The sequence below is a fragment of the Corvus cornix genome, chromosome 10 (assembly GCF_000738735.6).
Source record: "Corvus cornix cornix isolate S_Up_H32 chromosome 10, ASM73873v5, whole genome shotgun sequence".
Taxonomy (NCBI): domain Eukaryota; kingdom Metazoa; phylum Chordata; class Aves; order Passeriformes; family Corvidae; genus Corvus; species Corvus cornix.
In genome coordinates this window covers 13004428-13032010 of record NC_046340.1, presented here as the reverse complement: position 1 = coordinate 13032010, position 27583 = coordinate 13004428, and the positions used below count along the sequence as shown (strand labels likewise).

The window sequence follows — 27583 nt, the reverse complement described above, 5'->3', positions numbered from 1 at the left end:
TCAGAGAAATATAAGTATTTCTTTTTTCTCTGCACTCCTTTCCTGAAGGCATTGCCCTGAAATAAGTTTAGATAAATGAGGAGTACCAGCAGATACCACAAGAGATCAAACATTTATTTAATCATAAAAGTCCAGCAGATAAAACTATATACAATAATCCATGCATACTGCCCAATTCACAAACATTTAAAACCTGTTTAAAACACAGTCTGCACGACAGTTGGGACAGCAGGGCAGAGTTTTATTCAGTGAGGGACATAGTCATGTTTATATTTTGGATGCTGCTTGTAGCCTACTCTCTCCCCAGCAATAAGGCTCTGGATCACCCACTCTTGCGAGACAACAGGCAGCCGTAAAGCTTCTGCACACTTCAAGACACCAGCTGGGCAGGAAAAATCAGTCACCACCACATCGTAAACACCCAAAGCAATATCTGTACAGGAGAAAAGACAGGCATCTGTCAGGTGAAGAAAGAAGATTCTGCTCTGCAGCAGAAGATCATGGAAGCATGGAATGCTAAATTACTTGGTTTGAGAGGGACCTTAAAGCTCATCTCATTCCACCCCATGCCATGAACAGGGACACCTTCCACTGGACCAGGTTGCTTCAAGCCCCATCCAACCTGGCAGATCAGTGTGTTTCACCACCCTGAGTCACTCTTCTATGTCTTCTCATTCATAGGCAGTGAATTCTCTTTGTAAAAGTTAAGACACACCTACAGCAACCCTGCACCTTGCAAGAAAATATTCCTTTTAGTCCAGATAAAAATTTAAGAGAAAACCAGTAGCCAACAGTATAGGCATGACCCTGAGTCCTGACCTCAGGCTGTGAGTGCTAGAGCCTACATCCCATATGGAGAGGGAGAGACAGCCGAGTTCAGAAGAACAAGGGAAGCACAATTTGAGAGGCCAACAGAAGGCCCAGGAGCAACTCTTGCCTATTTCCCCCTTTCAACACAGGCTGGAAGCTGATGGCTTGTGTTCTCAATTGCTGCAGCATCTCCTCTGCGAGACAGGTCTCCTAGATGTAATCTATATACAGATTACATTCAAGTGTCTGCCCTTTGCCTTCCCTTCTGCTTACAGACAACCTTGTAAACCATCCTGCATGGTTTTAAACCATACTAGAGACCACAGTGGCATAGGATTCCCTGAGAAACTGGCCAATGAGTACCTTTGTTGTGAGCATTTGAGTAATGCTGTTTAACAGATGCTGCTCCCCCCGTCATGAGAATTTCAGACCACAGATCCAGGAAGTTCTCTTGCTGGTCTGACACCAGGAGAACCTTCAGGTTATGGAACAGGTTTTCTCGTGGGTGCCTGTAGAGTAAAGAGAAATGCAGACTGGTAAGAATATCCAGTAGTCTAGTCACCTGATTTGCTCCCATATGTGTTTTTTGAGTATCTTGCATACAATGACCCACTCTCTTACCACCCTTCCTGAAGTACTTGGAGTGACTATCCTTTGTTTATAGAGAGTAAAACAGAGCTAGACAGTGTTGGTGGGGTGTGTGCACAGCAGCCTATATCCAAAGTTAGGCTGAACTCTTCCCTAATCCTGAACCACCTTTTTTGTGCACATCCAAAATGCTTCCAATTTTGACAGGGCTGATCAGGAAGACATCAGTCTCCTGCCCAAAAGCCTACAGCTATCTACAAATTTATGTCTGCCCCTCAGCTTGCCTAAAAAGTCTGATCTCCCTTGTCATCTCAGAACAGACTTACTGGAAAAGACTCCATAGAAAATGCAGAAGCTAGCTTCAAAACATACCAAGGGAAAAGGAAATTAACATAGTATTGCTCTCCTTTATCCATTTCCAAGCAATTACAGAAGTTAGCCAAGGGTGTGGGAAGTCTTGTCTGAATTCTGCCTTCCTCATGAGAAGACTGACACCTTCATTACTTCCAAGGAGACTCTGTTTTTTGTGTATATGGCACCCAAATGTAGCTTGGCATTAGAGGTCACTGCAAATCCAAGGAAAGAGATGGAAGTGCTGTTCCTACATGGAAGGGAAAGTATAAGGAGCAGTACTAGGGTCACCTTCAGTATTTGTAGCTATTTAAGAGCCTCCCAAGTGTAACAGGTCTCTCCAAGAGTCTGTGGACTCCGTTCATAGTTATTTGGCACTCACCATTCTAGCAATTTTTGCTCCTGGAGGCTATATCCAGCTGGCAAAAGGTAATTCCGATAATTTTGAAGCTGGTTAGCATGGCAGCTATCATGGACCCAGATATGAGACACACAAGGGATCCCTCTGGCAAGGCACAGCAAGTATTTCCGCGTTCGACAGTGCTGGTCCGCAATTAAAAGACACTGGTACGCCGCATTACACTTCAGGGGAGAGAAGAAGGCACGTAAGCAGAAGACAATGCTTGCAAAAAAGCTCCCGAAATTATCCTTCTGCTAAACAGTTTAAAGAAGAAAACAACTGAAACCTTGATTTTCACAGCTGTATTATGTGAAAGATGAATTAGATAAAGGCACTACTGATTCCAGAATATGTTTAATAATATCCTATTCCAGGCTCTGCCATTCACAGGCAAAAACTCTGCCTAGATTTTGTATCATAGCCCTCTTCCAGTTCAGACAAAGGAGATGATTTGCCTTTTAGTCTGACACTCAGTAAGTCACTAGACAAGACTGCTTCCTCAGGCAAGATGTTCCATGAACAATTTACCCTCTTTATTAAAAAAAAAAAATTAAATTTAAGTAAAAGCCACATTAAATTACATTAGTTGTCCAAGTAGATCTGGTAAGTGAAGAGCTCTACCTCTAAGTGTCCAAGGCACACACCTGTGGTGAGACCACATCTGGAGTACTTCATCCACTCCCAGGTTCTGCAGTATACCAAAAACACCAGACATGCTGGAGCAGGTCCAGCCAAGGACCACTAAAAGGCCTGGGCATTGGAGCACCTGACATACCAGAAAAGGCTGAGAGAGCTGAGCATGTTAAAGATCAAAAAGGGAAGGCTTGGGTGGTTTTTTTAATGCACATTCATGACTGATATGAGGGTGTACAAAAGATGGAGCCAGACTCTTCTCAGTGTTATCCACTCAAAGGACAAGAAGCAACAGTTAAAAATCGAAATACAGGAATTTCTTTCTTTTTAATTGGATCAAGCTGCCCAGAGAGGCTCTGGTGTTTCCATCCTTGAGGATACTCAAAACACAACTGGACAAGGACCTAAGCAATCTGCTCTATTTGATCCCACTTTCAGCAGAGCGTTGGATAAGATAGGCTATAGAAATTCCTTCCAATCTCAACTATTCTGTGACTGTTGTTCTAGATTAGTAAGTGAACCCTTACCTGGGTCTCATTGAAGTCTTCCAGGATATAGCCAGCTCCTGCTCGCAGCTGTTTTTCTATGTAGTGTTTATCATATGGAGTCATCTCTAAAAAATCTACAGCAGAAAGTTCAATTTTTGACTATAATCTATCTGCTCATGTTCCTACACCTCAGTCCACAGAGCCCTCATCCACTTCAATAAGGGAACCCAGCCCTTCTCCCAAGAATATCTAAAGAAAACCATTGATAAAGTTAAAAAAAAAAAAAAAAAAGAGGCAGCAGGAAGGGCAGCACACCACTAGCCAGGTGAGCACCTTGTTACTTCCTTGGCTGCATGAAACATGACACCAGCAAAAGCTAACTGGAGCAATCCATACGTGCTTTCAAGTTCTGTGTTTGCCTGCATTGTCCCTTATCTCTCAAAACCTTCTTTCTTACATTATACTATTCTGACACTGCTGATCTCACTAATTTTCACACCCTTCTTAGCTTGCAGAACAGGCCTATGATCATCACTGAGGTTTGTCACATCTTAGGATGCAAGTTGGCTAAATCAGAGACTGAGTCTTAGGTCCTTTCTGCAAAGGATTAAAGAGCAAAAGGGTAAACGAGTACTCACACAAATGTCTGATCAGACAGTATCCAACATTCTTCCTAAGGACACAGCATTTCACTTGAAAATGCAATGGGTAAGATTTGCCTCACCTTCTTCCTCCTCGCTGCTCCCAGTGGGACCATCTGATGGCTTCTGGTGATTGACCAATTTGTCACTTGGTGTTGCCATGGTGAGAAGAAAGGCATAGCCCAAAAAGAGGGTTTTATTGTGGGGCAAGGGTCCATGGTCACCCTCCAGTACTGGAGGATCTGCAGCATCTACACCTTCACAGGTGCTTACAAACTCTCCAGCTCTCACAGCCCCTGTAGAGAGACAGAAGCACCATAAGTCTTTGAAGATATGTCTTACCTGGGGGATCTGTTCAACTCAGATAGTTTACTGCAGGAGACACAGAGAGGCAGGATTGGGCTAGGATTACACTAGGGTAGGTAGGGATCTTTTATCCTTCTGGTTGCAAAGAATCTTCAAATCAAAACACGAAGGACTTATGGGACAAGTTTGCAAGTCGTATCAACATCCTGAAACAACACTGACTGCTGTGAGGGGTTCCTTTAGCAGCTTTCAGGACTGACTAAAGAGATAAGAAAGGAGAGAGACAAATCACAATATTAAAGTCAGAACATTTCTAAAAGGCAGAACTGAAAAGATTGCAGGTAAATACTCAGACTATGCTAAAAATATCTCTGGCTGCTGAATGCATCCAGGGAGAATCAGTCTCAAACCCTGCAAAACAAAAAAGCAATCTTATCTACTTTTCAGTTATGGAAAGCAGAAAGATCAATTACAGAAAAACCAGGTAGGAAAAAACTAGATGAATGCAAGATAAGAGCAGAAAATAAGGTTCTAACCAGGCTTTATCATTGCTGACTTGCGGCCACGTTTAGATGGGGATCGCTCATCTTCAGGAGCAATAAGTTTCCTTTTCCCAGACAGTGAGACTGGTGGGACACGTGGACTCTCCTGCCCTTTACGAGTGGGAGTTGTGCTGCTGCTGGAAGTGCTGGGAGAACCAAGGTTACTACGTCGCTTCCTCTTCCCCTCCACCAGATTATCTGCAATATAGTATGCAGGGATTAGTCATGGGCTGTCACCAAACTCCACAAGCTTTCACCCTACCTATCTGTACAGAAGTGGCTGAACTCAATAGTACCTAGAAGATACATGCCACCACTCTCTGACAGAGGAAAGCAAGAAAAAATATACCTTTCTTCTCAAGCCCTGTACCCTGCTTGTCTCTTTTCCTCCCAGTACTGCTGGGACTTTATATCAAAGCAGCCATCCACCAAGTGCATATAAGTACGGCAAGCATCACTGTCCCAGAAGCAGACCCCTTTTCACAAGCCAGTCAGTACCACTAAGTCTCTGATGCCATACAATAAAAGGATCTCAAAGATCTCACTATAAAGTACCAAAAGCATCACTGAATACCCAGAAACATTCAGGTACTAGAATTACCTCAAAGGCACAAGACACAGAACAGCAGTCAGCAGCTCAACAGCACCTTTCCTTACCAAGACTGATGTCAGCTGCCTTGGTCAGCGGGGTGACAGGTTCATAAGGACCTAGCCCAAACTGCTCCCGGAGCTTATTTCCTTGTTCCAGAGACAGGATAATAGCCATTCGTTTATACCACTTCCTCTGGCCTTCCTTTTCAATGCAGTAGTATAGTTCTCCAGACTCCTTCCGGTGTCCCTTCACAACACCTGACAAGACAGCAAATAACACCTGTTAGCCAACCATACCCAGGCTTCTCATCCTCCTGGAAAAAGCACCCATTTCTCACTACATTCAGCAACTCAGAAAACCAAGGATAAAACTCAAGCACTGCTCTTACCTGCACTGAAGTACTCATCCTCAGAGAGTGCAGTCACCTCTGTCTCCAGTGGGATAGGATCACAGAGCAAAATATCTTTTCCTAGCACATCACATTCATATCCATCATCAAAGAGCAGCTTGTACTTTCCAGCTCCAACATCTCGGGTAATCATCCCAGAATAAAAGTACCCATTAGAGGACCACTTTGCTACAACCCTGAGGCCCACAAAGCTGCTCCCAGAGGGTGAGTCTGCACGGTCCAAAGGACCAGTCACCACTTGTAATGGGATTTCTGGAGAGTCACTTCGACGTAAGGCACAGAAGCCAGAAGTGTCAGATTTCTCTCCTCCATCTGGCAGGTGAACTGAACGAGTAAATGATTTCTCCTCAGGTGATGCTGTAGTTGAGAGATCCTCCATACCTGGCAGTCCAGCTAAATCTCTGTAGAAAAAAGCAGTCCCAGATAGGGGAGAAAAAAAAAAAAAAAAGACAAAAAGCATTCCCACAAGGATCTGGAAAAACTATTACTAAGTATAAAATACTTGAGTGAGGTGCTTGCAGCTGCTACATGATATCACTAAAAACTAACTTCTGAAATACTCAGTACTCCTTTTCCTCTAGCACATTAAAACAGAAATTCCCCATTCTCTTTCTTGGCAATAAATTAAAGTTCCAGTCTCCTTTTTCCAGGGTACCTTGTTCCTGTTGTTCGAGATGGTGGGCGTCCTCTTCTTCCTCGTCCGCGAAGTGTCACAGGTGTTCTGCCAGCCTGACGAGTGCCAGGCATAGAGTCCTCCTCTTCCTCACAAGGCAGTGCTCCTGTCTGGCTAACTCTGACTGGAGATGCAGGCTGCCCAGCTCCTTTCCTAGGGCTAGAGAATTTACGAGTTAACTGTTTTGAGAAGAGAAGCCAGCTCACTAGGACCCTCCCATTTTCTTGATCATCTTGCAACACATCCAAAAGTTTGCCTCTTTGCTGCTAAACTGCAAGGCAATGCCTCACAAGGAAACAAGCTACTCCTTTAGGAAGAACAGACGGGAAAGCAAATACTACCTCCTTATTCCTGTTCATCAACCCAGATCTTTCCCAGAAAACCTTTGACTTAGGTCTACCCTGTTTCACACTCACAAGCCAGATGCTCGTTTCTGCAAAACATCTCTTCTTCTTTTCCCAAGACTCTGCACCTACCTCAGTTTTCCTAAGACGCCTCTGCCAACGGGTAAAGCAAATTCTCCAGTTTCTGTCCCACACACTTTCCCTCTGACAGCTCCAGTTCCTCGCCCTGAGCTGCTGCTGCTGTGCATGGCAGAGTGGCCACTGCTTCCTCCACTGGACGTACGGTGGAGACTTGAGGCCTTGGATGAGAAGGAGCTGACATCACCAAGATCCCCTGAGGTCAGCGACGAGCCCCCTGCAGTTCTAGAGGAGGATGTGTCAGTCTCACATTCCTGGCACTCCACTACAGGCTCCTCAGTTTCCTTAAAAGAAACAGAAAGAGGTTTGTCTGAGGCGATTCAAGTGCTAGATGGAAGCTTTACAATCACCAGTCCAAAGTGTAGACAAGCTGAGACCACATTCAGGAAGCTAATGACAGCCACACAGACTTCAGACTGGGCTAATCCATGGTAGACAGTGCATCTCTCACTACAGGCCTGCAGCTGCTCTGTATCAAGAAGTCACATTAAGAACTCAGTCAGCAGTGTTGAGGAATACATTCAGTGCAGGTAGCACAGGGCTGCAAGCGTGAGCTGCAGGTTGAGCTCTGGGGGGCGAGGGCCCCAGGCAAAATGCCATGGAACCTGGGCACTTGGAGGCACAGCAGGAACAGAAGACTCCCAGACCTTCCCACACTTTTCCATCTTAGACTGTGAGGCTATAAAAGCCCAGGGTGCCTGCCCTTTGTTCGAGGTCTCTCCTTGGAAGCACCAGCTCAAGCTGTTGTTATTTAGTTATTGCAACAAGATTATTTTAAGGATCCAGATGTCTGAGACTCTGCCATGGGAAACATGGGCTCCAGACAGTGAGGAAATCTGATCTGTGTGAGTGTGGGGTGTGCATGGAGTCAAGCAGGGCACAGAGCTATCCCAGCTCAGGTGGTGCAGTTGTGACTGGCAGAGTGGCTCCTGGATGGTCAGACAGGGAAGTTTCCTTAACAACAGGGCAGAGCTTGGCTTGGTATCCTGTTAGTCTGGCTTTGAGTAATTCCCACCCTTCTAGAGTGTGAGACTGCAACAAATACATGAGACACTAGGAGCCTTTGGTTGCTCATAATCCAAGATCAGTTTCAGACAGCTTGTCATCTGGAGTTATTAAAGCTTTATGGATATAAAAACATGTATCTACAAAATAGTGATATCAAGTGTTGGTAGATAAAGCAGAAATGGTTATACGATTGTGATTACACAAACTATGTAAGGATATTTCAGGACACTTAATTCTCCATTTTTATGTTACAATAAGGAGTTTCATGTGTAATGTCAGTTGTAAAAGTATTGAACTGGTTTATCCTTTTGTGTCATTACTCACTGTGACTACACAGAAGACTCTCATGTTATTTACCTTTATAGAATAGCAGTGACATTTTACTGCTAGCAGGCTGATGTGATTACATGAAATCAGCATTTCTCAGCTATCTTTTGTGATACCCTATAGACTTTCCAATTAACAAATGTACACACTACAACACAAATGTACTAATATAAGGCTGTTTATGCCTTAGTTTTAAGTTGATTTTTGTAGACCTCTTACAGAATCTGGTACACAGGACTCAAAAGACTGTGGTTAAAAATGATGTTGAACTGCGAAACAGGCTAAACTATCTTACATAGTTCAATTTTACAGGAAGAAGTGATTTTTGCTTACTAACAGAATTTCTGCTCATGCTGAATTATCTTTATTCCGGCAAAACTCCAAGACTTTTACAATGTTTGGATGCACATCGTTAAGTCTTTTGTTGAGTTCTTTGGGACTTGAGCGTGTCTCCAGAACACGTGGCATGAAATATACTAGCATCAAAAACACAGCTTTTGCCATTCACTAAATGGCCTGCAAGCTTCCTCATGAAGAAATCCTCGTCATCGCAACACACAGACTTGTTCATTCAACTTGTTTTCTGCAGCCATAACATACTCTCATTCTAACTACCTCTATTTCTCAGCCAATATCTCATTCCATTTAACCACGAAAACGGGAACTTACCTCAACTACCTTTCGTTCCACCTCTGCACCATTGATGTAGTAAACATCTGTTATAACGCGCGTGACAACCGTGCGCACTTCTCGAATGGTTCGCACGTGGCGACGCTGAACTCGGCCTTTGGGTGGGTGAAGAAGGTTAAACTCTTCCTCTCCCTGTAATAAAGAGGATACAGTAAAAACAAAACAGACCACAACAAAAAGCAAACTATTTCTGAGTAGTGCTACCTCAGCAGTACAGCTTCTTCATACCATGTTAAAGTACAGGAGTAGGGAACCTTTAAGCATCTTGTTACAAATTAGATGCAACAACACAAGAGACCCTAAACACAGAAGAACTGAACACATTTTGCTGATGAGTAGAGGAAGGGAAATCATAGCAGCCCAAGGAGGAAAGAGCAAACTTGTTTAGTGTGGCTTCCAATACTCTTTGATTGAGTAGACTCTCAGACATATCACATCTATCTTGCACTTTTTACGGCCCTGTTAATCTCCTATTTCCCACAGGACACATTAGTCTTAAGACAGGCTTAGTAAAAAGTCATTTTTCTAGTCTTTCTGTTGATAAAAAAACATACAAACTGTTAACAGCCAAGCAGTGGGGGTTTTTGAGTCTCCAGTACTTTCTGAAATACTAATTTGAAGTTATTCATCTTGTTAGAATGTTTCTCTGGAGGAGTTCCCCATTCATATGTTTACCCATTGACATCAGATGGAATGAGAGAACAAACCATCAGAAGTTGGTTGATACAAACCAGAAAGCATCAAACCCTTCACTCAAAATTTCTTGCAACTCCCATCTCCAGCCAACAAAAAGTGAAAAAAATTTTACAGTGTTAACTATATCTGCACCCAAAAAAACCTAACCCCAAACAAAAACAATCAACCAACCAAGCAAAACTTGTCACATTTTTCCAGAAAACATATATGGAGACATTTGCTTCCCAAATTTATGCTGCCCAGTGAGTACTGCTGCTTTAGCAGTCAATTCAGGACAGCTTGTGACCATTAACATTTTAAAGTGGTTCTTTGCCTTTTTTCAACAGAGAACCAACTGTTAGTGAATTTACTGGCTGAAGGGATACTTTACTGTCCTAAAGCAGTTAAATACAGGCAGCCCTCATCCCACCTGACTGTGCAAAGAGTCTGTGTCATCTCCAGAGGCATTGACAAGCTTTTCCCCACTCTCGTCGGTTTGAATGTTCACATCTTGTCTCCCAGGTCTTTGCCCAGACATACTGGTTCCCATTTCCACCTGTCTACAGATCTCTTCTGATGTCTGTGTTGCTGTTGTAACAGTTGTTGGGGTAAAAAGATAGTCTGCTGTAGTCTGGATCCCTTTATTCTTGGTGTTTTCCCACCTCTCTTGATTTTGATCAACTTTAACAGCCTTACTTTGTTTTCTCTGCATTCTTCTCCCATCTTCTGCCTGAGTGCTTACAACATCAGTCTCCATAGACTCTCCATCCTCTGCACCAGAAGGTTGTTGATGGCAGTCCTGCTGCATCCTCTGAGGAATTAGGATCTGTCTACCACTGCCATCTGCCTTGTGTTGCTGGCACTGCCAATCACTGGAATTTGTATGTAATTCAGCATCTTCTTGTGTGCCAGGAAAAATGAACAGATCCCCCCTGCAAACCAGTTACACACAGATCAAAGCTATGGATTAAGGAAACAAGACAACCAATATGCTGCCACTCAAGTGAAAGCAATATTAAAAAACCCCCACCCTGACAGTCACTCAATTTCTTCTTACGATTGCACAGAACTCAGAGTTCAAATAACACAAAAACCTTCCAACACTTCTCAAGTGATACTCAGCGTAGTAAAACATATGGCTGACACTGTACAGAACTAGTTGCTATTTGAAATACAAAATTTCTTGCTACACTCCACACATTAGGCACCAACTATGCAACTTGCTTCCAGAAGCATGTCATCTTGAAGTTACTTCAGGCTGCTCCAGTGCTTGATTGGTTTGAAACTGATAATCCAAGAAGAGCCAGCAGCATACACACAAATGCTGCCTAATGTTCTCATTAGAATTTGTCTGCTCTGCCAAAGTACTGCCTCTGTCAGGTACTGTATGAGACACTATACTGAGCCCTACTATATATATTGGCTTCCCTCGGTACTTAAGGATTTTGAGGAGTGACTGTCTTCCCTTCTGGCTGTGCCTCATCCAGCATTGGAACTCCCTATTTGTTATGGTCTTTAATATAAATGTTGAAACTTAGGTTACTCTTTCTACATAGACCAAGACCTCACTGTCTCATCAAAAGATAGAACAGAAAACACTGAGGAAGCAGATTTTTACTTCTAGTTCTCCAGGCAGCACCCTCCTCACCATAACATATGCAGCTGTACAGTCCTTTTCAAAGCAACCAGAGACAGCAAAAACTGATGGATGTGGAAGGGGGACAATAGCAGCAGCAACAACAAACAAACAAAACTGGTCAGAAGATCTTAGAAGAGGAGACAGAAAAGGCATTTAAACAGCCTTAAATATGATCTCAATTTCCTCAAACCCAAGACTTCACTGAAGCATATCAGTCTTCTGGAATCACATGGCTGCTCAGTTGAAAGGTAAGCCTGATTACCATGTGAGACACAAACATACAGATTTAGTATACTTACCCCATTGTCCCCAACCTTCTAAGTCACCCAAAGAAAATGGCTTAGTGCAATTTCTTTGATGTAGAAAACGCACATGTGGATATAAATCCAACCAGGACTGGCAGGCAAAGATTGTGAGGAGTTACCTAAACGGAGAAGTGGAAAGACCATGACCTCTGGCCTCATCCTCTCGACGAACTTCACAGACACGACTAAACACAGATGATGCTTTCTGGGAGCTAGCAGTGCAGATTTAAAACAAACAAACAAACAAACAAAAATGCATCAGGAAGTGAGAAAAACCCTTATACAGCAAAACAAGAATTCTCTAGTCCCTTGTGAAAGCAACAAAGAGTATTGAGTTTATTGACCTACACAGACACAGAATGAGTGAGATGATCTGTCTCAAAGATCAAGAAAGAAGCTGCAACTGCACAAGCATTTCTGTCATTTCTGCCAACACCCTAACAGCCAAGAGCAATGGAACAACTCTGGAAAACATTGGTGAGAAACTGCAGCACCATCAGGAGTTTCAGCATCTACTACCTCTGGTACCCACCCAAAGACACAGTTAGACCCTTTATGGCTTATTTCTCAGGAATTTCATGACACCGCAAAAATACTGGGAATGACAGTCATGAAGCAAACCCTGAGAGTTCATCTTCATCCCATACCTACAAAGGCAACCCATCCTCAACCAGTGAGAAATTACTATCACACATCCTCAGCAGTGAGGCATGATTACCACCTAGCATGCAATCCTGTAACAAGAGATACTGAGTTTATTCCTAAATTTTCTCACTACTTCAAACCACTATGCTTCACTCGGATGACTACAGGTCACTGTCTTCCTACTCAGATTCCTATTAATACTTACAAACATTACTTCCTGCAAGCTAAAATCAAGCAAACATTAAACATGAGGTAAGATAGATACATACAAATCAAAAGACCAAGGGAATAACTCAGTGTTTTGGTCAACATGTTAACCTGTGATTTCATAGCCATGAACTGATTATGTTTCTATCAGCTTTATACCAAAAAGATTATTCTCTTTCAGAACTTCTCAGAGATTCTTTGCAGAAAGTTGCACCATGCAAGAAAGCAGAAACTCGTATATTTGAAATTTAAGAGATGGATAAGGCAGACTTGCATTCCGGACTACACAAGACACGAATCTCTGGCTTTAACTACAATCAGATGGAGCAAAATGCTGGCATTAGTAGGAACCACAGAGCCCATAATGAACAAGCAAGTGGGGTTCCCATTTTGCCTATGTAATTAAAACCTGCTGCAAGAGCTAAAGAGTTAATGTCATGTCTACTGCTAAAAATGTTCTTTGCTTCTGTGTCTCCTTCTAATTTTTTTTTCCCCTGTGGCTGATAACGTGTGGAAAAAGAATCTACCCAGACCTTTGTATTAAGTCTGCCCAGCAAGAAGCCCAGTTACCTGGCAGCAGCCTCAGCACCAGCAGAGGATCCATCTTCTCTGTCACTGGCTGCCGGCTCTGAAACAAGAAGGAAGGGAAGGATGATTTTGCCATCATCCAAAAAGACTCTTCTGACCTTTCCCAGCTCCATACACTCAGTGAAGAGAGGCTGAGTAACACTGTACAAAGGGTTCCCAGGCTTCCCTGTCCCACTTCTCAGAATAGACCTAAGTTTCTACAAGTTTTAGACTATTAGACGGAATGTCACTGTTCTGATTAAAATCCTGTCAAACTTCTTTTTGTCCAGGTTACGGACAGGTCCAGAGGAAGCAACAAAGATGATGAGAGGACTGGAGCATCCCTCCTACAGAGACAGGAGAAAGCTGGGCTTGCTCAGCCTGGAGAAGAGAAGGCTCCAGGGCCACCTCATTGCGGCCTTTCAGTATTTAAAAGGGGGCTTATTAAAAAAAAAGGGAGAGTTTTTCTGTGGGTGGATAGCGACAAGACAAGGGGAAACAGTTTTAAATTAGAAGACAAGAGATTTAGGTTAGGTATTAGGAAGACATTCTTCCCTGTAAGGGTGGTGATACACTTTCACATGCTGCCTGGGGAAGCTGTGGCTGCCCCAACTCTGGAAGTGTTCAAGGCCAGGCTGGATGGGGCTTGGAGCAACCTGGCCTACTGGAAGGTGTCTCTGCCTATGGCAGGGGGAGTTGGGACTAGATGATCTCTAAGGTCCCTTCCAACCCAAACCATTCTATGATTATACTTTCTTTTATATATATATATATTTTTTTTTTTTAATATTTATATATATAAATCTTTTCCCTCCCAACACAATTAAACTTCACTTCGTGTCCTGTGTACCACTGCCACTACACATTGCATTTTTAGTCTGCTGGAAATACCTTTCCTCACAACAGAGGCCTCTCCTCTCACTCCATCCTTGCTTAGAGCATTGCAGAAACAGAGAAACAAATTTAAGTGACACTGCCCAAAAAGAAAAATGAGAAAAATTACAAGGACTCAGAGACTGTCTTGGGGAATGCCACAGAGGTTTTGAGTTAGGGCTGAGATCGAGTAGGGCCTATACATTTCAGGTTTCATCCTCTTACTTTCCAAGCTGAATGGCAAGGACTCCTCACTCCCATCATTCGCAGGGGTAACAGGGTTCATTCGCAGAGAAAGTTTTGCATCTGACTCAGGAACCACACCAGACTCTCCTTTCTCACACACTTCTGACACATCTGCTGATACCACTGCACTTTCCACAGTGACATTGTTGGTCCCCATTGTGCCCTCTGTTGTAACGTCACTGGTTGTTATAGTGCTGTCTGGGCAAGTATCATCCACTGAAAACAGAAAAACAAAAACAAGAAGCAAGAAGTAGCTACTGTTATTCACGTTGCCAGGGCTGAGGTCCTAGTTTTGGTTTGAAGACACTTCACTGCATGCACTAGTAATGCTGCAGTAGTGGAAGCTCCTTGCTAGAGATCTGAAGCATGAAAATTCTGTAGCATAGGTATTAATCCTTAGTTTGAGACAGAATAATTTACTACTACCCAAGTAGAACAGACTTCCTTTCATCTAGCACTTGCAGGGTGCTATTTTGTGAACCTAGCAGAGAAAGTCCTGATAAAAGATGATGAATACTGGAAGCAATCTTCTTGTAGTCTAAGCTCTTTTGCTACTCAGAAGGCTCTTTTACATTCTTTAATGGAGTGGTACAGGACCACAGTGAGCGCAAGGAAGACGTGCTCCATACCATCCTGTACTCAGGGAGCAAACACCTTCACTAGAGACTGAGAAAATATGACAAGGAAACTGTGGGGAAGGGATCAGCCCTGCCCATAGAATGGGAATGTAGCAATGTTTTTTGCCAAGGTAGGTTTGAGTTATCCTATTAGATCCTGCACCAAGAATCAAGAGCTTCCAGGCTTTCATTGCAGAACAGAGCCATTTGGGTCAAACTCACCAATTGGTGTGCTGTGTCTCCTGGGTCCCATTTTGAGATGGCCAGTAAGAGGTGGTGTTATGCTAGTTAAGGACTGAATGACATCACCCTCCTTAGGCAAAGTAAAATGGAACGGGGTTCCTAAGAGACACAGAGCACAAGAATTAGTAATTTCAAGGGTCTACTTTAGTTCAAATATCAAAACCAGAAATAGGTGGAAATAGGAATAGGGAAAAGCATAACACTGGTGCTGTACAAAACCACCCTGAACAGCTGCTCTAACTGATATTCCTCACATTTTATGGGGAAAATCTCTCAGTGAAAATCTGGACTGTGGTCAACTTGATGCAGGTGTTCCCAGGTGCTAGATAAAAGGGAGACTAAATATCCTGACATGAACAGGACTTTTACAGAATGCAGCTTTGCTTCAGAGATGCTCAGGATTTTCCACAGAAAAGGGAGATGAGGTCAAAAACAGAAATTAAGGTTAGGACAGAAATGAATTGGCAGAGCTACATGTTGCCTGAATTGATAACCTAAAACTTATACAGAATGATGGCTGAGGTGGCCTATCCCATCAGGGAAACCATGCCTTCATGGATTTACGATGTGCAGATCTTGCAGGATTTAACAAATACAATAAATCAAAAACCTAGTAAAATGCTCTTTCCTTTTGCCTCATCCCATGCATTTATTTGCAAACTTTCAACGTCACAGGGAATTAATTTGCATAATCCTCTCATAGAAAAATACCCAAGCAGCAAACAGTTATGTATCATCTGTTTGAAAGCTCTGAAAACCATCACCTCTCCAAGCTATCACAAGCTTTAAAGACATGGTTGAGCAACTGCAATATCCTGAAGACCATCCCAAGAACTTCAGTGTACTTTTGCAGTGGGTAGGTAACTTCTAGCACAATGGTACTCACATTGGAAGGCCCAACCACCCCTCCTCATGAACAGCTTATCAATGAATGCCTGTTGTATCATGGCCTAGAGCATATCTCCATTTAAAAAGTGTTTTATTTAAAAACTGAAGCAATTCCACTGAATATTGATTGATTTAGCTACCACAATCCCTTATAACCTATAAATTCACATTTGGCAGGCTAGTAACAAATGATCAAAAGAATTTATTAAATGATCACCAGCACAGGTGATGACCAACTGCATAATCTAATTACTATACCACGGGATATCATGGGAGAGAATACAAACAAACTTTCACAAGACCTGAAAAAATGTGAATGCCTCAAAGTCTAAATGCTTTCACATTACTAATTCAACTGTTCTATCAATGAAAACAGTTAATTAAAAGTAATAAACTTTTCTTATGATCATCAACCTGTAACAGATTTAGGTCCATTTGGAACTGAATCTGGCAAGGGATGTCAAAGACAAGAAGGGTTTCTTCAAGAACATCAGTAGCAAAAGGAAACCTAAGAAAAATGTGGGTCTGCTGCTGAATGTGGCGGGTGCCGCGGTGATGAAGAATAAAGAGGAGGTGGAGCTACTGAATACCTGCTTTGCTTCAGTCTTTGCTACTAAGGCCAGTGCCCTGGAAACCCAGATCGTGGAGGCAAGAAAGAAAGTATAGAGAAAGGAAGGCTTTCCCTCGGTCGAGGAGGATCAAGTTAGAGATCATTTAAACAAATCCGACACCCACAAATATATGGGCCCTGATAGGATGCACCCATGAGTGCTAAGGGAGCTGGCAGATGTTACTGCTAAGCCACACCCCCTCATCTTTGAAAGGTCATGGAGAACAGGAGAGGTGCCTGAGGACTGAAAGAAAGCCAGGGTCACTCCACTCTTGAAAAAGGGCAAGAAGGAGGACCCAGTGAACTACAAGCCACCATTACACCTCCGTCCATGGAAAGATGATGGAACAGCTCATCCTGGGTGTCATCATTAAGCACATGGAGAAGGTTATCAGGAGCAGTCAGCACGGACTGACCAACAGCAATCACGCTTGACCAATCAGATTGCCTTTGGTGATGGGCAGATGAGAAGAGAGCAGTGCACTGAAGTCTACACCAACTTCAGCAAGATTTTTGACATTGTCTCCTGAAACATTCTCATAGATAAGCCCAGAAAGTGTGGTTTGGATGAATGGACAGCAAGGTGGATTGAGCACCTGCTGAATGGCAGAGCTCAGAGGGCTGTGATCAGTTGTGCAGAATTTAGTTGGAGGCCTGTAGCTAGTGGTCCCCAGGGCTCGCTGCAGGGTCCAGCCTCAACTCATTTGTCAGTGGCCTGGATGAAGGGACAGAGTGTACCCCTGGCAAGCCCTCACCCAAAGTTTGTGCTCACTGATTTATGCTTCATAATTTGTTGATAAGGGATTATACTCCTAAAATATTTATTAGGAAAATAATTATTATGGTAACAAAGCTGCTTTAAGGGTAGAGGGATGCTCTACAGCTCTTCATACCTTAAGGACTGAGTGATGGTGGGAGAGCAAATATCACTCTACATACTTTTCTACCATGCTTCATGAGTCTGAAGGCAATTAGGTAGAATATCTCAAAAGCCTGAACTTCTTCCTAACACCGATCAGCCCTTCAGTGTAATAAAAACGCATAAAACACAAGCAAGCATTAATTTTTGAATTCATTTTCTTTAAACAATGGCTTATAGTTCTCTTTCAAAAGTAAACCCAGCCAACTGTGATGTGTTTAAATTGCATTTATATTTGTCTAAAAAAACCCCCAACATTTCAAGTACAATATGAGAGAGGTAATATTATCTGAAGTCATACACAATTTTGTTCACACTCTCTTAAAAAGGAAGTTTTGGATTGTGAATATTGTGAAAGACCATACTGAACTGGAACCTGACATTTAACTTTGTTATGTAACTGCAGCTATTTATCTTTATCATTGTTTCAGCAGTGTACTCCCAAACTTATTGCTGTATTTAATAAAACCCATACTGTTCTTAAATTTGAAGACCAGTACTGTTCTCCTGACTATGCCGAATTGTCTTAAAAAACATGCAGTCCCAAAGGCCGTGGGCTTGTTCACAGGAAAGTTCATCTTAGATCACAAAATGCAATGGAGTCAGAATACCTTGAACTTCTTAACTGGTATTTTGACTAGATCTCCTCAAAGCATTATTTTCTACATAGTGGAGCTACTTTTTCTTCTTTCAGTTAAAGGAAATTAAGAATATTGTAGCAAAAACTTCATAATTCAACAAAACATTAAGTAACATTTGGGGTCCTACAGTCTTTCCCTTTTCCTAACAGACTTCATAGAGGGGAAATACATTTTCTGGCACTAAAATCAAGTTCCTTTATTCATTCTCATTTAAGGACGAGAGAACTGTGTTTTGAAATGAAGTCAGCTAAGAGGCAAAAGCTCCACAAAACACAGGTGTAGTACCCCACATCTTGTATAGTGACATACAGCATGTTAAATGATTTCAATGAGTCATAACAGTATCTGCTGAGCCACAGCTTGCGTGCAAGTGAAAAGCCATTCTACTTTAACATAATCTCAAGAAAAAATTTGCTATATTAGTTTCTAGCTCAAAGTTGCTCTTTACACCCCCACAAAGAAAATTCTCCTCCGAGAATGAAAAAAAGGAGAAAGAAAATAAGGAGACCTACAAGAGGGAAAGTACTGACTCCCACACACCCTATTCCTTTCAAGGACCCTGCTGTTGTTTCTTGAGTGGGGGAGAAGTCACAAAAATCCCTGAATGTTGCCAAGGTCACAATATTTTAAGTTCTTCAAGCTGCCCTGCGTTTCTACCATAAAGTAGCGAGAGCCAGGAGCAAGAATTACACCACAGGGGAAAATAGCAAAGCCATGTTCTACATATTACACAGTAAGGTGTAGTGCTGCTCTTAAGAGAGACTGCTCAACTTGCATCTAATATCAGTGCTCCCTGAAAACACTAAGGATTGTTTGTATACCGCTCTCTCTGACATTATTCAAAATATACACCAGTGAACTACTAACCTAAATTCACTTACCACTGGAAGGACTGGGGGATTTAGGAGTTGCCTTCTCCTGTGGCTGCATCTGCTCTTCTTGCTCCAGATTCCTTGTCATAACAGTGTCCTCCGTATTCTTTGGCACCTGATTCTCGTGCTGAATCACTTGTGTTTCAACCCCTCTCTCTTCAAGTGATGGCTGATTGCTTATTACCATTACCTGTCCCAATTCTGGCTGTTTTTTGGCACACAATGCCACTTCTGATTGAACATCACTCTTTAACTTTGGAAACAAATTGCAGTGCTGCTCCAGTAACTCCCCTACAGAAGGTTTAGCTAAAACTTCATTGAGCTTTGCCATGTTTTCTGCAACAGCCTTAACGGACAGTTTATCCATGGGCTTTGCCTCCCCAGTGGCAAAAGTACAACCTTTCAAAGCTTCTTTTCCCTGACATTCTGGTCCAATCTTTTCTAATTCCTGGGCTACATTGTTGCTAGTTTTACAAGAATCAGCAGATTTCACTTCCGTATCTTCATGACACTGTCCTTCCCTTTCAAGAAAAAACCTGTGAGAAAGTGTTATATTGACAAGAGACCTATCTTCCTTAATTTGCTTCTCTTTTACTTGCAGTTCTTGTTCTTCACACTGAGTCTCAGGAACTGCCTCCGGTTTAGAAGTCTCTTCAGCATAGGACAAAATCTCAGGCAGACCAGACTGATCTGCAGCAGCCTGACTTCCAGAAACACACTCGATCTCCCGATGAACTGTAAGGGCTAATGGCCCATCTCCTGCAACACCTGCACTAACAAACTGTCCTACAGGCATTTCTGTAGTCTCTACAGCCTCTTTTTTTGCTTTTTCACAGTTTTCAGAGGGGGCTTGATCACCTGCATTCGCTTTCAGTTTTATTTTGTCATTCTTCACAGAACACAGTCTTGAGTCTGAGGCCTCGCATTCAGAAATCCTCTCTACTTGTGTGGTCTCACTGTCTTGGCCTGTGTTCAGAGAGTCTGAACTGACGTCCGTATTTGTGGGCTGGCTACATGCACTTGCAGAAAGTATCAGTTTACAGGACTCAGGAGGCTGTGACACAGAGTCATCTGCAGACATCTTCGACAAAGCATCTGTGGATCCAGAGAGATCTCCCGGTAAGCATAAAGGGGTTAAAGCAGCAGTTTTTTCTTCTCCTTCATGCTTCTTCTCTGGACTCTGAGTTGGAACAAAGATATCCTAAAATGAAAAAAGTGGGAAGTATTAGGGCATCCCAAGTAGGACTGTTTGTTTATTACTCCTAAAACATTACACTGGATTATGGAGCAGAGTAAGTTTAGGACAAAACTACAGATTAAAAAAACAACTAATGAAAACAAAACCAAACAAACATCCAAAACTTTTTTCCACACATTTATATGAGCCATGATTGACCTGTTTTTGCTGAGAAAAATTATCATCACGTGTTACTATTTAGTACATCTGTGGCAAAGTCAGACACAATCCTTGGTACCTTTCACTACCAAATCACAAAATACAGGGCAAATATGGCAAATTAGTAGCTATTTTTACTCGAACAACCAAGGGTTCTGGAAAGATTCTCTGTGATATCTATTATACTAACACAAATGCTGCTTTCAGCTAAGGAAAAGCACTGCTTCAACTAGTGAAGTTTCTAGTAAGTTCATGAAATTAATAATATTAAGGTATAAACCCACAAACTGTCTCTTAAATCCTTTTGAACAGTTATAATTTCCAGAATCAAAATGCACAAAGGAAACAACAGGTAGCAAGAATAAGCAACTTGAAAAATGCAGTAAATAAATTCTAGCCTTGCAGGAGAATATAAATGCTTTATTATGGAACAGCTTCCCTTTCTCCATGACAAATGGTGCTAAGGTCTTGCCTGATAAAAGACTACTTTATGATGCAGTTTGAGATGCAGGATGCCCAGTTCAACATAAGAAGGCAGCACAGTCTAAGACAACAGCTTCTATGTTCTGTAACTCACTATGCCCTCTTAAGCTGTTCTGCATTTTCTCTGCAGGAAGAGCTGCCACACAGTATGACTAATATGGAACTGTGACTGGTGGGAACAGGGAGGTTCATGAGAACCAGCTTAGTAGGCAAGCTCAACACAAAAGAACAGAGGTTGACTCAAATACATCTTCTGCATCAGCTATATAAAAACCTCAAAAAAGATATATACATGGACCCTTACATGAGAGAACTCTGGTTGTGATGGTATAGGTAAAGATCCAGGAAAGAAGGCTGGGGCACTCTGGGACACCGGAGTTGAAGCCTGCGGCTGGACAAGAGGTCTTGGAGGGATACAAGGGAGGGCCATCTCCACCAGCACATCTCCTCTCTGCTTTTGCACCAGTTCTCTTCCTTCTGCAGGGATAGATATATCCATCTGTTCATCTGGTTTGAAAGAGCAGAAAAGATATTAGTACTAAATTCTTGTGTTGTACCTAAATTTCCAACATTCCATTAAAAGATTTGTCTTCAGCGGTGTACTCAACTTTGTAAAATCTTGTCTCTAGGGGCATTCTTTTTGTAGGGGAAAAAAAAATCAAAACCATCCATATTCTTATTTTCAAAGGGGGAAGCAAGTGTTTTGTTACAAATTCATGACTATTTTGCTACAGGTCTAGAACTTCCACAATTAGAAAAAAGTGCCTGAAATTTATAAAAAAGCATTTTTCTGAGGTATTTCTTTTGCTATCTTCATTAAAATGCAACTAAATTCAGACCCCAGCTAACAAAATATCTGTTCTAACAGTATTTCACATTCTGTGACAGGAATCTCACAGAAAGGAATAGTTTATTTTGTATCATACTAAAAGTCTGCACTGATGGATATCTTATCCCTGATGGTAAATGGGTGCTTAGAGAAAATATTTAACAACAAAGGTATCATATCGAATCACTTCTCTTTAGGTATGGCATTCTAGGATACACACTGATAGCATATGAAAGGGTTTACAAATATTGTGCAAGTTGTCTATATTAAGGTAAAATAACTTATATGATGTAATTCTTACCTCTCCTCCCTATTGCCCTAACAGTATAGGCTTAATACAGGTATCTGCCTGTAGCAAGAATGGCTTGTCCCTAAAGAAGGAAGATAATTGCTAGCAGCAATCTGTATGCCATACAAAGCATTTCCCATCTTGCAAGTGAAGGGGGACTAGTCAACAATACTAATTTTATTATGATAGCTATGCAAGAAATACCAATAGCAGATAGAAAATATAGAGAATTATAAACAACAGAGTCACAAATAGAGATCTCCCTTCATCTACCCCTCCACTGTTCTCAGTCCTGCTTTACTCTTTAAATATAATTTTAACAGGTTTTGAAAAGGCTGCAAGCTCTGACTAAATTAGCACAGAGAAACATGACCACAGACAGTATGCAGAAAAATGTTACCTTTTGCTTGCTCCTGCTCAGTAGGACTGCTGGGGACAAGGGCATTGGGTCCAAAGGAAACAGGAGGAGGAATAACTAGGCCTGAAGAGACACTGCAGACCAAAAGGAAAGATGGAAATGAAAACCATACCTCACTAAAAAATGCATTAAGTTCTCCCCCTATTAAGCTCCAGCTTATCACAATACAACTCCTCTATGAAAGGCAAGTGTCAGGTGTTCACCAGTAAGAGACGAGCCAGTCACGGATCACATGGCCACCATTAGTTCATTTTATTGCAAAATAAGGCCATGCTCCTCTCATAGTGCAAAGTTAAAACACTGAGTGCTTAAAATCAAGCACAAGTCCTTGAATAATGAAGAGAATAAGGGGAATGCACTACTGCAATGAAGTGCTTGAAATAGTTTGGGGATTTTTTGCTTACGTGGAATGATCCTCCTGTACAACGAATGCCTGTCCAGAGAGCTGCAGGACTTGCAGACTGCGGGCAGGGGTGCACGCCAGAGAACTTCCCTCTTCCACCCTGGTTACTGGACAGCCACTCCCTGCAGTGGCTTTGAACAGAAGGAAATAAAGATAGAAATACGGTCAATAACCAGCTGATCAGAAAATTCTGAGCAGTTAAACTCATGCTATTGCACAGCTCCTTCTCAGACAGGCAACAACAAGCTGATTTTCAGAGCTGGTGAAGGACTGCACATGAAAGTTCAGTATGTGAAATGTGAGCACAAAATAGTTCAGATGAAAAAGAAAAATCTGAACAGATTTTAGACTGTGTAAGTCTTCCTAACTGGGAATTTTAAAAAAATCCCCAAAGGCTCCAATATCAGCACATCTGATCCAGCACTAGAATGCAAATACAGGCAAGGTTCTTGTAAGAAAAGACACCTTGCACTGGCCACTGACTGGATGTGAGAAAGTTGGTACTGAATCTTCTGGACACAGAAGGTTCATTCACAAGATCAGACCGGTATAGACACCACTGAGCACAAGCTTGCCTACACTACTTATCCACACTTTACATGGTGTGTCACTACAAAGGGTGAGCATTATTAGTCTCAGAAGAGGGTTAAAGTTGGGTTTTGGATTTGCTCTTCAGGCGGCACAGAAAGAAAGGAAATTAAATGTATTTAACAAGCCAGTAACTGTTCTAACAGGAAGTGACATTTAGACAATTTTCCATACTATAGTGAATAAGGCTGTGGCCTTTTATTTCCATAGTGTTCTCAATTTTAGCAGAAATTACATGAAAAATACTCACGGCACTCTACACCCTAAAACACTACATATCTATAAAGATCAAGTAGGTATGATGTTTATCTCTGAGATGGACATTCTGGCTCTACTTACTGTTACCTGTTGCATGATTCTCAGGAAACATCTCTTCCTGAGTTGACAAGATATCTGACTCCTCATGACCAGAACTAAGGGATTCCTCAATTTCACTGGGGTCACTGACAGGCGTTTTCTTTCTGGTACGCTCTTCTGCTTCCTGCAAAGTTCTGGAAATGCAAAACACAGTCATTGGCCTGAGAAATTCAAAACATGAAGTAAGATTACAATATTGTTAAGAAAAATCTATCAGTAACAGATGGAAAGTATTCACTCATGTATAACACAGGAAAAAAAAGAGAGAAGGAAGACCACTTCTCTTGACAAAGTAACGTTTTCACTCTTGATAGGCTGCACTTTCAGAATTGTTTTTTACATTTTCTTCCAATCTAAGTGATGCTTAAATGGAATGCAGGTTGTTCTACTGACTTCTACTCAATGCAGATTCTAGGAATTTCATTTCACCCCTTTAACGTTACTTTGTGGCAGAATATGATAATACAAGATGAGGTAAATATTATATAAATTTTATGCCAGATAGAATAAATACTATTCAACAAACTGAAGTTAAATTAAAACAATTAAAACCATAAAGCTTACAATAGTAAATACTCAAAAGCATCCTGGAATACCCAACACTTAGCCTCCAGATTCCTCCTGTGCAGCCAAAGCCCATGCTACAGTGATTAAGTTATTTCAAGATAATTTCTGTGACTTAAAATGAATTATCACTTTTAGTATATTCCAGTCATATCACTTTAAGAAAATTATTGGCATATTTTATTATGCAGTGAACTCACCCTTAAAAACAAACCTATGGATATCTTTGTGTTTAGGAGTTTGACATCACATCTTTTCTCACCAAGGAATGCTGAGAGCACTCCTTAGTCAGCACTGCTGCAAAAAGGCCTCGGCAGTACTTCATCTTTCCCTTTACCTTTCTCTTTTGCCTTAAATCCTCTCCCATGTCTAAAAATCCAGTTAAAAAAGACACAAATCAGCTTACAGAATGTCCACAAGAGACCTATAAAGAAGACAGACTGTTTTACCTTCCAGACTTCTCTGCCTGGCTTTCCAAAGCAGTATGTGCTTCTGTGCTGGAGTCAGTTTCTGTGTTGTCCCCATGCAGTTCTAGGAAGAGACAGATAAAAGAAAAGTATTTGTTACTCATGTCACCTGGATGAATATACAAATAAGAAAGTGTAGTTCTATAATTTACACAAATACCAAGGCAAGCCTCATATGAAAAAAAATTAACCTTAAACTATCTATGAAAACAAGAAAAAAAACCAAAAGAAACAATGAAGTATTTACCAGGGAGTGAATTTAGTATCAAATTGTCTAAATATTCTGGAAACAAATTAGGAAAGAGAAGTGAAAGAATCAACGACAGCACTTGGACAGGTACACGGAAACAAATGTACTAGCCCAAAGGAAAGAGGGACCAAAATTCTTTACAACTACCACTGAGCTGTGAACTCAGTTTTGAAAACTACTAACACTGTATTTCCTGTCACACAAACATAAAATTTAAAATTTAAAGAAACCAGATAGAATCTACAGGGTAGGAAAAGGACACCTATGATCATTTTCACTTACCATCTTTTGACTCATTCTTCACAAGCCTGGAAGAAAGGACAGCAGGTCCAGAGTGAAGCTGATGCCTAGCATCTCCCTCATTGGGCACGAAGTCGGTCTCAAAGTCCTGGCTCTGTGAGAGCTCTAGAACTCCAAACTGCAGCTGTGACATGCCTGTATCTAACACCAGACATCCATTACAAATATATATATCAAAAAAAAATTTCAAGAGCCATCTATCACTTTTACAAGGGCAAAAGATATACCCTCTAACATGCAAAGCATTTAGGCTATTGCTGAAACTCTGAATAAACTAACAGACTCTGATCTCAGCTGTACTAATTAAAATACAGTACCAGAAAAGGGACAGTGGCCATTAACTCAGAAATCAGTATTAATCAGCAAGGGCTTATATAATGCCATTAGGAACTGCAGCAGACTTTCATTCCATGATGAGAAAATAATCTTGATAATACACAGCCTGTGTCTGAAAATCCTCTGATGACAACGACCATTATGCCAGTTCATAATAAGGCTCCATTTCCTAAAGATCACAATTCATCCCCGCCTCTTCTAAACCACCTTCAGCCTTGAAGATCCATTCTAACAATAATAATAAAACAACCTTTTTTTTTTTTTTTTTTTTTTTTTCCCCCAAACACCAAAGCATACAAATCAACTTCCAGAAAAGGATGCCAATTTCTGACTTATTACTACCGGCACAATTACCCCTGGTGAGACAAGTGAGCCAGCTCAACTGAAAAACTGCACAGATGGTGCGTCTGATTCAAAACCCAAAAAACCGACCTGAAATGGAGAAGTTACCTTCTACACACGGCGAAGAAGCACAGTCCTCAACATCACCTTCACTTCGCTCCCCGGCCTTTCCAAGGGCACTGCAACAGAGAGACTCGCTAACGTCGCGCAGGGGTTCCTGCAGGCCGCCTTCCCGCGGCTCATGCTGCGAGGGGTCACTTGGCACCGACCGGGCGCCCCAAGCCCACGGCACCGCACGTCCCGGCCAGGGCCGAGCGCGGCCGCTACAGCACCGAGCCCGCCTTCTCGGCCTGTCCTCAGCACGAGAGAGATTTCAGCAGGCCGGAGAGGCGGCGGCCGAGAGCCTCCGGATGGCGGCTCCCGCGGCCCGGTCCACCCCACGTACCTGCTCTCCCCGTCGGGCGGTGGAGCCTCCTCCGCGCCGCAGCCCCGCGGTCCAGAGGCGCTCGGGCGGGCCGGGCTCTCCATGGGCCCTGCAAGCACAGCGCCGTCAGCGCGACCGCGGCACCCTGACCTGCCGTGACCCCGCGCCCCGCCCTTACCTGCGAGTCGCTCCCGGGGCGCCCCGCCACCCGCGGCCGCCCGGCTGCCGGCAGGACCGCAGACGATGTCCTGCAAGACAGAGGCAGGGGCCGCGTCAGAGCCGGGCCGGGCAAGGCCGGGCGGTGCTGCCACCACGCCGGGCGCTCACCAGCACGGGACTCGGGCTCTGCCGGGCCGGCAGCCGGCGGGCCAGCACGCCGAGCCAAACCCGCTCCGCGTCCGCCTCCGCGCCCTGGGGCTGCGAGTCCTCCACGATGAGGAGGGGCGTGTCCTGCTGCGAGAAACCAGGGTCCAGCTGGCTGCTCCCGCCGCGCTCCATGCAGGACGCCACAGGCTGCGCAGCCCGAGAGCCCGGCCCGGCCCTACGCCGCCCGCCCGCCGCCCAACCCAGCCGCACTTCCCGCCGCCGCCATCTTGCCGCGCGCCGATTGGCGTACGCGACCCTTCCGCCCCGCGCTGTTACCGGGGAGACGCGGCGGGGGGTGCGGGGTGAGTGTGGGCACCGGCACCGGGACCAGGCAGGATGGGGACCGAGACCGCCCCCGGAGCGGGAACGGCGCCGGGCTCGGAGCTGCGCCGCCCGCTCGGCGTCTCCGCGAGAGCCCAGGAGAGACAAAGAGCCTTGTGTCTTCCGTCCCGGCGGAGCTCGCTCGAGGGCGAATGCAGCGACCTCCCACCTGGCGCACATGGCGGGCCAGGGCGACGGAGGTTCGGGCCGGGCGCCGGGTTCGGGCCGGGAGGTGTCCGCGCGGTGCCCTCCCGATCCCCTTTTCATCAGAGGTACAAAACAGCCCCGTGCTCGGGCTCCGGCACGGACCGAGCACCGCGCACCCCGGACAGCCACTGTCGGGTCCGTCCTTTCTTGGGTATCACGGAAGAGTGAAATCCGAGTCATTTCCCTGTGTATATATGACTAAACAGTTATCGAAGAAGCCTTGCGCATAATTGTGACAGTATCGTTGTCTTTCCAGCATTCACCTTCTTGCCTAAAAAATAGTGAGTTTGAATAGCCTAATATAAATCTACTTTTGCAACTTCTCTTTTTTATTTCTGCACCTCTCTGTGTTTTTT

The 27583-nt window shown here is 43.2% G+C and overlaps 1 protein-coding gene across 4 annotated transcripts; it reads right to left on the bottom strand.

Moving 5' to 3' along the window:
- Positions 1 to 93: 93 nt before the first annotated feature.
- TP53BP1 (tumor protein p53 binding protein 1) lies at positions 94 to 26893 on the bottom strand. Of its 4 annotated transcripts, none has more exons than XM_039557630.1 (27): positions 26661 to 26893; positions 26512 to 26581; positions 26355 to 26442; positions 26018 to 26088; positions 25214 to 25372; positions 24664 to 24745; positions 23633 to 23784; positions 22707 to 22836; positions 22285 to 22376; positions 21071 to 21273; positions 18897 to 20088; positions 14937 to 15056; positions 14077 to 14313; positions 12982 to 13039; positions 11679 to 11771; positions 10046 to 10547; positions 8920 to 9072; positions 6910 to 7199; positions 6416 to 6592; positions 5740 to 6161; positions 5417 to 5608; positions 4754 to 4957; positions 3995 to 4207; positions 3310 to 3404; positions 2132 to 2331; positions 1174 to 1319; positions 94 to 433 (listed from the first exon to the last, which is right to left on the bottom strand). In XM_039557630.1, the coding sequence occupies exons 1-27, from the start codon at positions 26829 to 26831 to the stop codon at positions 246 to 248; spliced, it is 5700 nt and encodes a 1899-aa protein (XP_039413564.1). In that variant the 5' UTR covers positions 26832 to 26893; the 3' UTR covers positions 94 to 245. The 4 variants fall into 4 exon arrangements, with proteins under 4 accessions (XP_039413564.1, XP_039413566.1, XP_039413563.1 ...); XM_039557632.1 differs by having other exon boundaries at positions 21071 to 21243; XM_039557629.1 differs by having other exon boundaries at positions 23639 to 23784; positions 26355 to 26581.
- Positions 26894 to 27583: the final 690 nt, after the last annotated feature.